The 13,406-nt window shown below is 36.5% G+C and overlaps 1 protein-coding gene across 1 annotated transcript in view; it reads right to left on the bottom strand.

The window, feature by feature from the left end:
• LOC148956589 (serine hydroxymethyltransferase, mitochondrial-like) overlaps window positions 1-11,789 on the bottom strand; it is a 110,927-nt gene extending 99,138 nt beyond the window's left edge. The window contains 2 exon segments of the mRNA XM_089086004.1: window positions 608-785; window positions 11,760-11,789. Coding sequence (XP_088942130.1) covers window positions 608-784 — 177 coding nt within the window. The 5' untranslated portion in view covers window position 785; window positions 11,760-11,789.
• Between the last annotated feature and the right edge of the window lie 1,617 nt (window positions 11,790-13,406).

Raw genomic sequence — 13,406 nt, forward strand, 5'->3', positions numbered from 1 at the left:
TTAGTTGAAATATTTTAAATTTTTTCTGATGCCATTAACCAATCAGGTTCGATCAAAGTTTAATAAAATATATTTTGATATTATAATTAATGTCTCTAAGGGGCTGAAACAACTAGGGAACGCCCTGAAGAGGCGTAACAAACGTTTTGATGAACGATTTCTAGACAAAAGAATCAAAGACGAAGAAAAAAGAAGAAGATCAAACGGGTTTTACTTTAAAGTTTTGTAAATTGTTACTGAAGTAAAAAAAACTATCTAGCTGTACAGGGTTATGACACATTTTAAAGTTTTGAACATTAAAACAATAAACCAATCTAATGATAGTGAGCGTCCGTCCTTGTCAAAATGGTGAGAGGAACACACGCCGCCAAAAGTGAAAACTAGCCGAAAAATGCACTTTTTGTCTTTAGCCACCTACTCTCTCCCCGACCCCCCTGAGAATTGAACCTATGCGCCCCTGTGGATGAAAGAACAATGCATTGCCATAACAAATAAGTCTTAGAATAGAATATGCAGTTAGATTTCATCCCATGGTTATTCACAATCTATAAGTAATTTAAAAAAAGGAATATTTTCCAGTGTAAAGAATCTATAAAGATGTAATAACCTCTGAAGCAATTAGCTCTAATCCCTCTATTTGTCTCTTCTTTTCTTGAGTGATAAGCTGCCACATCTCTGGGTCATCTTCAGCTAAAGATTCTTGACCACTCCATGCATAGGAACGAGAGGTAGTGAGTCGAAGCAATGGCCTGCCTTCAACAGCCTTCAGTATAATCCTTCGCATTCTGTATAATAAAAATAAACATTAAAAACAATCTGTCACTAAGTCCTTAATACGAACTGTTTCAGAAAACCTTAACTAACTATACTGAATACAGAGCAGCTTGCATTCAGACACAAGAAATATTGAAATATTGAGGGTATAAGGCTTTTTCTGAAGAGGGGGTGTGATTCTTCAGGCAGTTTCTTTTCTTCTGAGCAGGGGGCTCTTTACCAAAATTTTCCTACGAGAGGGTTGAAAATACAAAATAAATTGCATGTTTCGCTAGGAGAAGGTCCTACACACCAATCTTAGGATAAAGGAAAGGCAATGCTCATTACCGTGTATATACATAAACATCTTTTATTTTTTATTTATTTTATCCAATAAAGGAGGAAGCCATAGGCTTGTCGCTTGCGTTAGAGAATTATAGTATTTGTCATAAATAGTGAAAACAGAAGTTTGAAAAGAATGGGAGGGATGAGGAGCTATAACCAACGGGTAGCATAAGGAGCTAAATGGTGCAGTAAATTTGTAGTGATAGAAGCAGTCATACTTGTAGACAGGTCCAATCCATCGAGGGGTTCTTTTTTAAGGGAGGTTGGAAATCCGAAAGCACTTTTTTTATGTCCTGATTTTTCTAAATTTTCAGAAGAAGTCCTCCAGACCTATCTTTGGTTGAAGAAATTCATCCACCTCCTTCCCTGTCCACAGGGATTGTGGCAGCACTTGTAGAATGTAAAAAAGAAAGGAATCGAGTTGTGAATAATTTTACATTTGATCATCTTGAGATGAGCATTGCGGACGGTGGCAATATGTAGATAATTAGAGAAAAGATAGTATATTTTCCTCAAACATCAAAAATTATAATGAAGAATACAAGTCCGTGGATTGTAGGGACTAAGGAAGCAGGTATACTGACTGCATCTGTATGTCTGAATAAATGTAAAAGAAAAGGCACAAGATAGTCAAACAGTTCGTGGTAGTGAACTGTAAGTAAGGAGCGACCCGACTCAATAGTAACCGAAACTCTAGAAACAGGATTTTGATACCAATAGATACATCAAATATGATTTTAATTATGATTTCAAATATATAAGTTTCATCGAGTTTAGTCTTACCCATCAAAAATTACGCGCCTGAGAAAACTTGGTTGATTTGCGAAAAAAGGGGGAAAGACTTCCCTAAAAGTTATAGAACCTTAATGAAAATCACACCATCAGATTCAGCGTATCAGGGAATCCCACGGTTGAGGTTTTAAGCTCCTATCTGCAAAAATGTGGAATTTTGTATTTTTTGCCAGAAGAAAGATCACGGATGCGTGTTTATTTGTTTCGTATTTTTTTTTGTTTTGTTTTTTTGTTGTTTTTTTCCCAGGGGTGATCGTGTCGACCCAGTTGTCCTAGAATATCGTGTGAGCGCTCATTGGAACGGAAATTGAAAGTTCTAGTGCCCTTTTTAAAGGACCAAAAAATGGAGGGCAACTAGGCCCCCTCCCAAGCTCATTTTTTCCCAAAGTCACCCGATGAAAATTTTGAGATAGCCATTTTGTTCAGCATGGTCGAAAATATGATAAATATTTCTTTTAGGATGACTTAATCCCCCGAAGTCCCCGGGGGGGAGGACTGAAAGTTATGAACTTTACCCAATGTTAACGTACAGTATTGGTTATTGGTAAGTATACAGACGTTTCCAGGGGGGATTTCTTCTGGTAGTGGGGGGGTTGGGGTTATGTGGGGGGATCTTTCTATGGAGGAAATTTTGATGGGGAAAGGGACATTGCTATGAAAGGGGCACTGAATTCCCCAGCATTATTTAAAAAAAAGATCAGAAATTAAGTAAAAAAAAATACAAGTTTTTCAACTGAAAGTAAGAAGCAACATCAAAACTTAAAAAGAACAGAAAATATTACGTATATGATTTAGTTCACCCCCTAGTCAAAACCTTGCTCTTTAAGCCACAAAGATTTTTTAGTACTTTCATAAGAGCTATTTATTCTAATTAACGGCCTTTGTGATTAAGGGGTCATTTTTGAAGAATTGGAACAAAGTTCGAATTTTAGCGTAAAGAGCCAGGTATTGACTAGGGGGCGAACCCCCTAATATACGTATTAAAAATATATGAATATAGAATTTCGTTACGTAAGTTAATTCGTAAGTTACGTATATTTATTATTAATAAAAACGTTCGTAAATAAAATTAAACAACTTTCGAGAAAGCCGTATAACCAAATAAGACTAAAATTAATATGTAAATTCCGTTTTAATTATTCATGTACGGTGAGCCCAAATCAAAACCTACATTAATTCAAAAACGTTCAAAAATTAAATAAAAAAAAACAATTTTTTTTAAATGAAAGTAAGGAGCGACGTTAAAACTTAAAACGAACAGAAATTATTGCGTATATGAAAGGGGCTGTCCCCTCCTCAACGCCTCGCTCTTTACGCTAAAGTTTGACTTTCTCACAACTCTATTTTTTTAAACAATAAAAAAACTTTAGCGTAAACTTTAGCTTTTCATATATTCTGTCATTCATCCTTAAAGACAAAGTTATAAAATCTTTTGACTATGCTTAACGGAATGACTATGTCAAAGTTTTGATTGGACAACATTTGGAAAAAGGGGCGAGGGAGGGGGCTACCAGCCCTCAAATATGTTTAGTCACTTAAAAAGAGAATTAGAGCTTCGATACAATCACCCCTAACAAAAAAAAAGAAAAAATTGCTTCTGGAAAAAAAAAATGCAAAATTCCACGTTTTTGTATGTAGGAGCTTGAAACCTCTACAGTAGGTTCTCTGATATGCTGAACCTGATGGTGTGATTTTCACTTGATGTTTTGGGGGTGTTTCCCCCTTTTCAAAAATTAGGCAAATTTTCTCAGGCTCTTAACTTTTGATGGGTAACATTAAACTTAATGAATTTTACATATTTTGAATAAAACTCAAAATTCGACTTTTTTATGCATCCGTTGTTATCAAGAGTCTGTTTCTTACAGTTTCGATTACTATTGAGCCGCACGACTCTTTACTTACAATTCGTTACTACGAATTATTTAAAAATCGTCAAAGCTTGCATTTACTAGGTTTAAAATACACCAGCTGCATTTTCGCAGCCCTTACTCATTGTCCGTTTATTCCAACTTTTCTAGTAAAACAATTTCAACTACAAGGCACACTAATTCCATGCTGCCTTTACGCGTTTAGATCAGAAAACTCTGACTCAATCTATTTTATCCAGAAAAATTAGCATTTTCGGAAAAGATACCTTTAGTGGGAACTACTTCATCTGCTCTGAGTTTACTGAAGGAAAAAGTATTTCCCTCACTCAAGAGAGGAGTTCTCTCTGCTGAAGACAGAGGTACCTGATGCAAGAGCTTCACAATCTACTTAGAAACTATCTCTCTCCGTTCAAAGGAGTCTCAAGAAAAAGAAAACTCTAATCAAACCGATACAGCAACTACTACCGCATCTTTGGCAGGACACAATATCACTCCTTCAAATTTCACCAAGAAAAGAGAATATATAGGGGCCATTTTTTGATTAGAGGGTGGTAAAGCTACCAAACGCACAAATTGATCACTTGATTATGAACAATATATTGAGAAAAAGAGACCTTTGATAACGGTTAAAAAGAAAGCGCCGCATGGTTTTGTTACTAGCCTGTCACTAAGTGTCTCAGTCATGGAAAAGAAGAAGTGACAAAATGGAACCAAGTGACAAGCTTCCAAACTTAAACTATTTTTGTAAAACAGCAGGCATCTACAGTGAAACAAACAAGAGCTATCTTGGTGTAACTGTGCATTGATTAAGTCAGCCACTGCAAGCCGTTGGTCTGTAGCTACCTGCAATTACAACTTCTGTCCTTCCAACACGAAAAAGATAAATGAAGAATTTGGCCTGGCTTACACAAAAATAGCAAAGATAATTACAAACGTTGGGCAGAATTATGTCAAAGCCCTAATATAATATGAAGCCCCCAGTTATGCTAGTCTGAACAGCGACAGATCTGAACAGGAACTGTCAGCACCCAGGGCAAGAATGACATTTGGTGGCCTTTGGTCAACAAGCCCATTATAAATACCAGATTATGGTTACTTTACTTCTTTAAAGAATATATTTACTGAATTGTTTGCTATCATTACTAATTTTTTATGTAAATCCAGTATATACCTTAAGGTTCAAAAAAAAGTCTAAGATTCCATGCAGCAATATTTTATTGGCGACACAGTACACTTGCAATTTAGATTATGTACAATCAATCTTATCCTGTGGAGTAAAACTTAACTTTATATGCTTTTCTCGAAGCCAATGCCTTTATAATGTCTTCATATGAAAGCTTCGAACCTAAATCATATTCTATGTGGATTATAATCAAGTTTGTCAACCGCTATAGGCCGTCTTGTCTCTAAGATAGTTTCTTAATTAAAATTAATTTGCTGAAACTTCTTTTATTAGAAAGAACTGATACAGGCAGAGTTAAATACATATTCAAGGCAAACGTTGGAGTGTTTCAGAGCTGAAAAATTAGGGTTCGAATTTTGTTTGATGAGATCAATATTGCCTTACAAGCCGGCCCCCCCTAAGAACCATCGTCTGGGGTAAGTTAACCCCTTGCCCCCCTCCCTAGATCCGTCCCTGAGTCTGAGCGCTGAAGCAAATACAGAACCGGAGAGTAAGAACGATCTGTGAGATGAATCAGAGAAAGAAGAGATCAGTATGGTAATGATCATTTTCCAGAAATAGTTTGTATATTGATCAGCTTCTGTGACGCTTGATGGACAGAATAAAAAGAATGCAGAGAAGATTACTTTCTTTCCGATCATCTGCGTTGCTGGAGGTATTCTCTCAACCTAATGGCTACTAAAGGTACTAAACATGCCCTAACATTTATTCATAAAAAAAACTTTTTCCACAAAGAGATTTTCAAAGAAAAGTAAAAAGCTACAATAAACCAAAAACGAGCTGAAATAAATTCAAATAATATTACAAGCAAAAAACGACCGCAAATCACAATCCCAGTGTTAAGTAGAGTGTTTGAAAAGATGATAAATGCTAGAATGGTTGAGTTTCTAGAATCGCGGAGACTTCTAAGTCCAACCCAGTTTTGATTCTGAAGAGGAATGTCGACGGATCAGGCCGTTCTGTTTTTGGTGACGTTCGTAATGCTGGTTGGAAAGTGGCTTCAGTTTTCCTCGATATTGTGAAGGCCTTTGATTCGGTTGATCATGGTATTCTGCATGCAAAACTTGATAATTGTGGATTTCGTGGCGCGTTCTTAGGCCTTTTAAGGTCTTTCCTTTATAATCGTTCTTTGTATCTGAGTGTTGGAGGTGCCGTATCGGGTACAAAGAAAGTTGAATATGGTGTACCACAAGGGTCTGTGCTCGGGCCTACACTGTTTTTAATCTTCATGAATGATTTGTGGGGAGCTGTGGAGGGCTTGTCGTTTGACCTAAATTTTCCCGTTTGTGAAACCATAAAGTTAATAATTGCGCTATTTGCGGATGATGCGCATTTTACAGTGGCAGCGAAGACGGAACTGCAACTCATGGAGAAGCTTATTACGGGTATGAACCAAATTGGGAAATGGACTAGAGCTAACAAACTGAAGTTAAATAATAATAAAGCACAGTTTCTAGTTTACAGAAGATACCCCAATTACTATCCATGGATTAATGAGCTTAGACTTGTTGATACTTCAATCCAGCAACTAAAGACTGCCAAGTACCTTGGTGTCCTGATAGATGAATGTTTAAGTTATAAACCCCATATAGAGTTGTTAAGTCGTACGATTGCAAGGAATGTTGGGATTATGAGAAAGCTGAAGAATTTTTTCCCCTGTGATGTAATAAGGTCTTTGTATTTTTCTACTGTTCACCCGTACCTTTTGTATTGTAATGTTGTTTGGTCAAGTACTTTCCCGACACGTCTACTTCTGCTTCGTGCGATGCAGAACTCAGAGTGCTTTGTGGTGATAAAAAAAGGCGGATCGGTGAGAAGGAGATATGTTGAATGACATATTCTGCCTTTACAAGGAGTTTCTAAATTTTATTCAGCTTTGTTTTGTTTAAATATGAGCGTGGATTATTGCCACAATGTTTCGGTCAAATGTTTGTGGCTGGATGTAATGTCCATGAATACTCAACCAGAACAGCATCCCAGATAAGACAACCTCAGGCTTCAACTCAAAGATCATTCTTCTCTATCCGTCATGTTGGACCAGGGTTTTATAATACTTTACCAAATAAAATATTAGTTGGAAGAAAATATTGCTAGTTTTATGAGTAGGTTAAAATCTCTGTGTTTTGGCGAGTATAATATTTCTTAGCGATTTTCTCTTGAGTGGTCTCTCAGTTGTATTTTGGTTATTTTTTATTGTGGTTGTGTGAGGGTGGTAGTGAGAGAACAATGTTAATTAGTTATAGTTTTTTTTTTATTTTAGGAGTTGCACCAAGTTGGAGGAGGTTGTGCCGTGTTTTTTTTTTTTTTTTATTCATTGTTTTACGTTGTTGATAACAATGTATATATGAGGTTGTTTTTTTTTTTGAAGGGTGTATAGCCTAAACAAGTTTGCTTCTGGTGGTTGATTTATTTATTTGTTTTGTTCAAATAAAAACCCTTATTACTTGAATAAGTAAACAAAACCTAAAAAGAACACAAATTACAATAAATAAACATGTCTAACTTAAAACAAGCAGAAACTATCACGTGAATGAGAAGGCCTGTCGCCCTCTGTACCTTCTAAAGACCAAAACGTAATTTTCACTTTACCTAAGACAACTTTTATTTCAAGTTACAAGTTTTTATTTCTCATAACATAAAAAATTCACAATAATAACCATGACAACTGAAAAGAACAAATCAATATGGATTGATAGTTTAAAATACACTGATATCCATAAAAATAGTCTAAAAAATGTTAGATTTATTAACATTATCACAGAAAAACGTTTAAAATTTATTTTCTCTTGATTAAATTGCAAATTATGTTCTGGACCTTAGAAGGCCAAGGGGGCGGCGGTGTAGCCAGTAAGAGGGGAGCAAGAGGAACGGCTATCCTCAGGCGCTGTCTCTGAGGGACAACGCACTTTTTTGTTCACTTACATTGTGGTAGTGATAGTGCGAGGGGGAAGGGTAATCAAACATTATCCATGGGCACTGAAAACCTTAGCTACGCCACAGCCGTTAGCCCTACTCCTCTTTCTGATAGTTAAAACTCATTTTCAGTTTGATAGGGTTATTCTTTGTAATTTTTGCTCGCTTTAGCACGAGGGGAGTAGTAATCCGACGTTGACCCCGGGCACTGAAAACCTTAACTACCTCTCTGCCGTTATCCCTACTCCTCTTTCTGGCAGTTCTACTCGTTTTCAGTTTTTCAGGGTTATTTATTGTAATTTCTGTTCGTTTTAGGTTTCACTTTTTTTACTAATTTATTAAATTTTTACACATCCCTCAGCCTTCCCTGTAACTTTCAACTTAATATGCTATTCGGTACCTCAGATATTGCATCTGTGCTCTTTTGACAACCTGGATCTACTTAACTCTTTTGATCTAGTTCAATAGTAGTAGCCTTGAGAATTTCAAATTAATACTCTCAGCAATTTCTGGGATATTTTTGATACATCCTTTTGACAACCTGCATGCAAATAGTATGTTTTGATTTAGAGTGAAATCCCCATCAAATTTCACTGACAGTTTCAACTAAATATCTTACTCTATTCCTGACATATCCGCCTATACTATTTTGACAGCCTGGATACACTTAAACTAATTTGATTTAGTTCAAAATAAAAGAAGTAGAAGCAGCAGGTAGTAGTAGTATTGATAGTCCTGAAAGTTTTAGCTGGAATATTGTTGATGCACCCTTTAGGCAACATGCATGCAACTAGTGTGATCTGATTGACTTCAAGATCCCCCTCAACAATCCTAGAAAGTTTCATTTTGATAGGCCTACTCATAGCCTTAGTATAGTATGAGTCGTAGTAGTAACGGTAGTAATAGTAAAAAAATAGCAGTATGCACGTACTCCCTTTTGGCTAGTTCAAAATCCTCCTCAACATTCCTACAAAAATTTCAATTCAATACTCTAAGCGGTTCCTGAGATATTGTAAATACACCGCTTTGTCAACCTGCATGCACAAAGTGGGTTTTGATTTGGTTCAACATTACCTGTATGCTTTACCTTAACAATCTTAGCCTTGGTAGTAGTAGTGGTCACAGTAGTAGTAGTAGTAGCAGCAGCAGTATTCACATTGATACCTTTCGTTTAGTTCAACATCCCCCTCAACATGGCTTGATAGTTTTACCTTATGTTCTTTACCTTCAACATTCCCTGAAGGTGTCATTCTTATGACCTTAGCCTTGGTAATAGTAGTAGCAGCAGTGGAACTGGAAGTATTTTGCACATGGTGCCATTTGGTTAGTTCAACCACCTCCCTCTCCTTAAAATGCCCTAAAAGTTTCAACTTAATACTCTAAGCCGTTCCTTAGATGTTGCTGATACGCTCTTCTTATAATCGGCATGCATGTAGTGTGTTGTGATTTAGTTAAACATCCCTTTCAATATTCCTTTAAATTTTAACTTTAATAACCTTAGCCTTAGTAGCAGTAGTAGAAAAATGTACAACTTTTTGGCTAGTTCAACATCCCCCTCTACATGCCCTGAAAGTGTCAGCTTAATACTCTAAGACGTTCCTGATATACTGTTGATCCGGCCTTTTGACAACCTAGTTATACATAGTGCATCTTGATTTATTTCAACATCCTCCCCAAAGTTTCATCTTAATATCCTTAGCTTTGGTAGTAGTAGTAGTAATAGTATTAGCAGTAGTAGTACCAGCAGTAATGGTAAGCACAGTGCCTTTGGTTTACTTCAATACCCCTCAACATTCTCATAAAGTTTCAACATAATACTCTAACCTGTTCTGGAAATATTGTTGATATGCCCTTTAAGCACCTGCATGCAAAATTGTAATTTGTTCAACACCCCCCTAACATCCCCTGATAGCTTCACCACAAAACCCTTTGCCTCAGTAGTAGTAGAAGTAGTAGTATGCACCCACTGTTCTTTTGGTTAGTTAAACGTCTCCCTTAATATGCCCTTTCAAATTAAAACCCTAACCCACTCCTGGGATATTGCTGATATGCCCCTTTGACAACCTGCCTGAAAATAATTTGTTTTTATTTAGTACAACATTCCCTCAATTTTCCCTGGAATTTCCGCCTTAATACCCTCAGTCTTAGAAGAAGTAGCAGCAGTAGTAATAGTAGTAGTAGAAGCAATAGTAGAAATAGTAGTAGTACCAGTAGTAATGGTAGCAGTAAAGGTAGTAGCAGCAGTATGCATGCAGTGCCTTTTGGTTAGTTCAATATCCTGTAACAATAGCAGTAGTTGTACTATTAGTAGCAGTAGAATATATAATAGTACTTTTTAATTAAATCAACATCCACCTCAACATGCCCTTAAGGTTTCAACTTAATACTCTAAGCCATTTGGTTAGTTCAAGATCCGCAGCTAGATGCCCTGAAAGTTTTAACTAAATTCCCTAAGCTGTTCCTAGGATATTGCTGATAAATCCTTTTGACAACCTGCAAGCATACACTATGTATTGACGCAGTTCAACATCACCATCAAAACTCCCTGAAAGTTTCACCTTAATAGCCTTAGTCTTAGTAACTGTAGCACTAGTTGCAGCAGTAGTACTATTAATAGTGATAGTATGCATATAGGGCCTTTTTGTTATTTTGACATCCCTCTCAACATACATTGAAAGTGTCAATTATGTACTTCCAAGCTGATTCTTGGATTTCGCTGGTACTCCACTTTCACAAATTGCATTCATATAGGGGGCTTTGATTTAGCTGAATATCCTCAACATTACCTGAAAATTTCACCTTAATACTCTTAGACTTAGTAGAAGTAGCAGTGGAAGTAGTGTAGTAAAAGCAACATGCACAATGAGCATTTTGGTTAGCTCACCACCTCAACATGCCCGAAAGTCTCAACTTGATGCTCTAAGCTATTCCTGAAACACTGTTGATAAGCCCTTTTGATAACTCTAAGGCACAAAGTGCGTTTCAATTTAATCCGCATTCCCTAAATGATTCACTTTAATCCCATTGCCTCAGTATTAGCAGTAGTCGAAACAGTAGTTTACTATGCGCCAAGTCCCTTTGGACAATCTATATGCACATAGGGTGTTCTCATTTAGATCAACACCCTCTCAACATTCCCAAAAATTTTCAGCTTAAAACTCATAGCCTTCATAGTAGTGTAGCAGCAGTAGTAGGAGTAGTGCAATTATGACTACTACATAATACTACATAGTTATGTAGGGAAAATACTGTTTTCATCTTCTTTGTTATAATTTCTTAGATCACACTGCCTTTCCATTAGCCATTGAAGTTAAATTTAAATATAAAATAACAGGGAAAACTTGTATATCTAACTGTGTAACTAACAGGTTCCCTGTTAGTTACATTCTGTCCGAGAATAGGCAGGTGGCCAACTACTGGGTGTCTTACCCTATAGCCTTGAGAGGGGGGATGTAAAGTTCATTTCTGATAGCCTATAAACAAATGTTATAATTGGTTTTAGGATTAAATTTTAATTCTAAATATATGAATATTTCTTAGATATTTACCAAAGAGTGAGGTTTGGCAAAATAGATGGGAAATACCCTAGCTGCACATTAGCCTAGTTAGGTGAAGTAAAATGAAGTGTTTTAAGGAATGATTAACTACAATTTGCCTGCATATTATAAAGTAAGATTTGTTTAGTTAACAAGCTTCCTTGTCAAAAGCCCAAATTGTACACAAATAGCCTACCCTTTCCTATTTCAAAGGCTCAAAAAAGTAGGCCACTTTAGCCAATATTATTCTTTGAAATAGATCATCAATGCATCAACTTGATTTAATCTATTCTGTGAAGAGAGCGAGAGGAAAATAGGCTCTAATTTATTAAAATTAGTATATATGCTGATTCACGTTTTTAACCTCACCTGTTACATGAAAATGATTTTTAAATTTTTTGTAAGATACTGTGACAGGGTTGCCATAAAGTTTTTTGTAAGTAAAGTTGTCTTTGATCAAACAGGTAAAAAAGTAAACTTGTCTTAAACAAGTTTATATCCTTACAGACTAGTCGCAACCAGTGTGGTCTTAGTAACTCGTTTTATTGACCGTATATCAAACATTAGTTGTAATAAAAGAGGCTGGAAGAGGGTTGTGGCGGAGTGTCCTCCTCAAAAACATATTTTCTATCTGGAAATCAACCATGCTGGACAAAATGGTTATCTCAAAATTTTTATGGGAGGGGTTGAGGGGAATGATGGGTGTGGGGGGGGGGGGCTAGCTGCCCTCCAATCACTTTCAACTATTAAAAAGTGTACTAGCCCTTTGAATTTCCAATCGAATGAGCCTCTTTTGATGTTTCTACGACAACGCCTTCTATAAAAACCTTATATGCCCCCAGGGCATAACTTAAAACCCTTGCCCTGAGGATTGTGGGAGAGTGCCCTCCTCAAAAACATATTTTCTATCTGGAAATCAACTAAGCTGAATAAATTGGCTATCGCAAAATTTTGATTGGATGTGTTTAGGGGAATGATGGGCGTGGGGGGGAGCTCGTTGCCCTCCGATCAATTTCGATTTTTAAAAGCGGCACTAGAACTCTCGATTTCCAATAGAATGAGCCCCTTTTGAAGTTTCTACGACGACCCCTTCCATATGAAGTGCCCTGCTCTAAAGGAACAAAATAATACAAAGTACATTATGCCAACATCGTTCTTATGTGCACTCAGGGCATAACTTAAAACTCTTACCTCGAGGGTTGTGGGAGGGTGTCCTCCTCAAAAATATATTTTCTATCTGGAAATCAACTACGCTGAACAAAATGGCTATCTCAAAATTTGATTGGATGTGTTTGAGGGAATGATGGGCATGGGGGGGGGGGCTAGTTGCCCTCCAATAACTTTCGACTATTAAAAAGGGCACTAGCCACTCCAATTTCCAATCGAATGAGCCCTTTTCGAAGTTTCTACGACAACTCCTTCGATACAAAGTGCCCGGCCGAGTTAAAAAAACACATTATGCCCACATCGTTCTTTATTTAGGCAGCACTAGTGCGCTGCCTATGATTAGCTCATTGTAGTCCTTATAGTTGGTATACTTATAGTTGGTTCCAAAGAACTGCTTGGTATTTGTCAGTGCACATTTTAAACTCCCTCAAATTGTAAGTCGAAATGTAAATTGTTAATAAAGCAAATCTTTATCTTCGTACCTGAGAAGTCATTAAGCAGGATACGAAAATAACAGAATGATTTATTTTTATAAGGTATCTCACGGGTCTAACCGGCCGTATTAGCAATAGCTTTTCATATATATTTTTTAAGTTTGGAAATGCAAACCAGCATTATTCATTTTAAGAACTACAAAATCATAATGTAAACTCCAAAAATTCTGTTGTTTCTGTTCATAGTACGAAGCATTTAAAGCTATGAGGCAAATTTCTGATGTTATTATATTATCCTAACACTACCTAGCCACCTTCACATCAATTTATTTTACAAAATGAAAATTTAGAAGCTTTACAGAATTAATCAAATTCTCTAAAACATCTTAAAATACGTGATTTTTGTACTGTAAAA

The sequence above is a fragment of the Artemia sp. Qi Xiang Cuo genome, chromosome 1, assembly GCF_049724085.1.
Source record: "Artemia sp. Qi Xiang Cuo chromosome 1, ASM4972408v1, whole genome shotgun sequence".
In the NCBI taxonomy this organism is placed as follows: Eukaryota; Metazoa; Arthropoda; class Branchiopoda; order Anostraca; family Artemiidae; genus Artemia; species Artemia sp. Qi Xiang Cuo.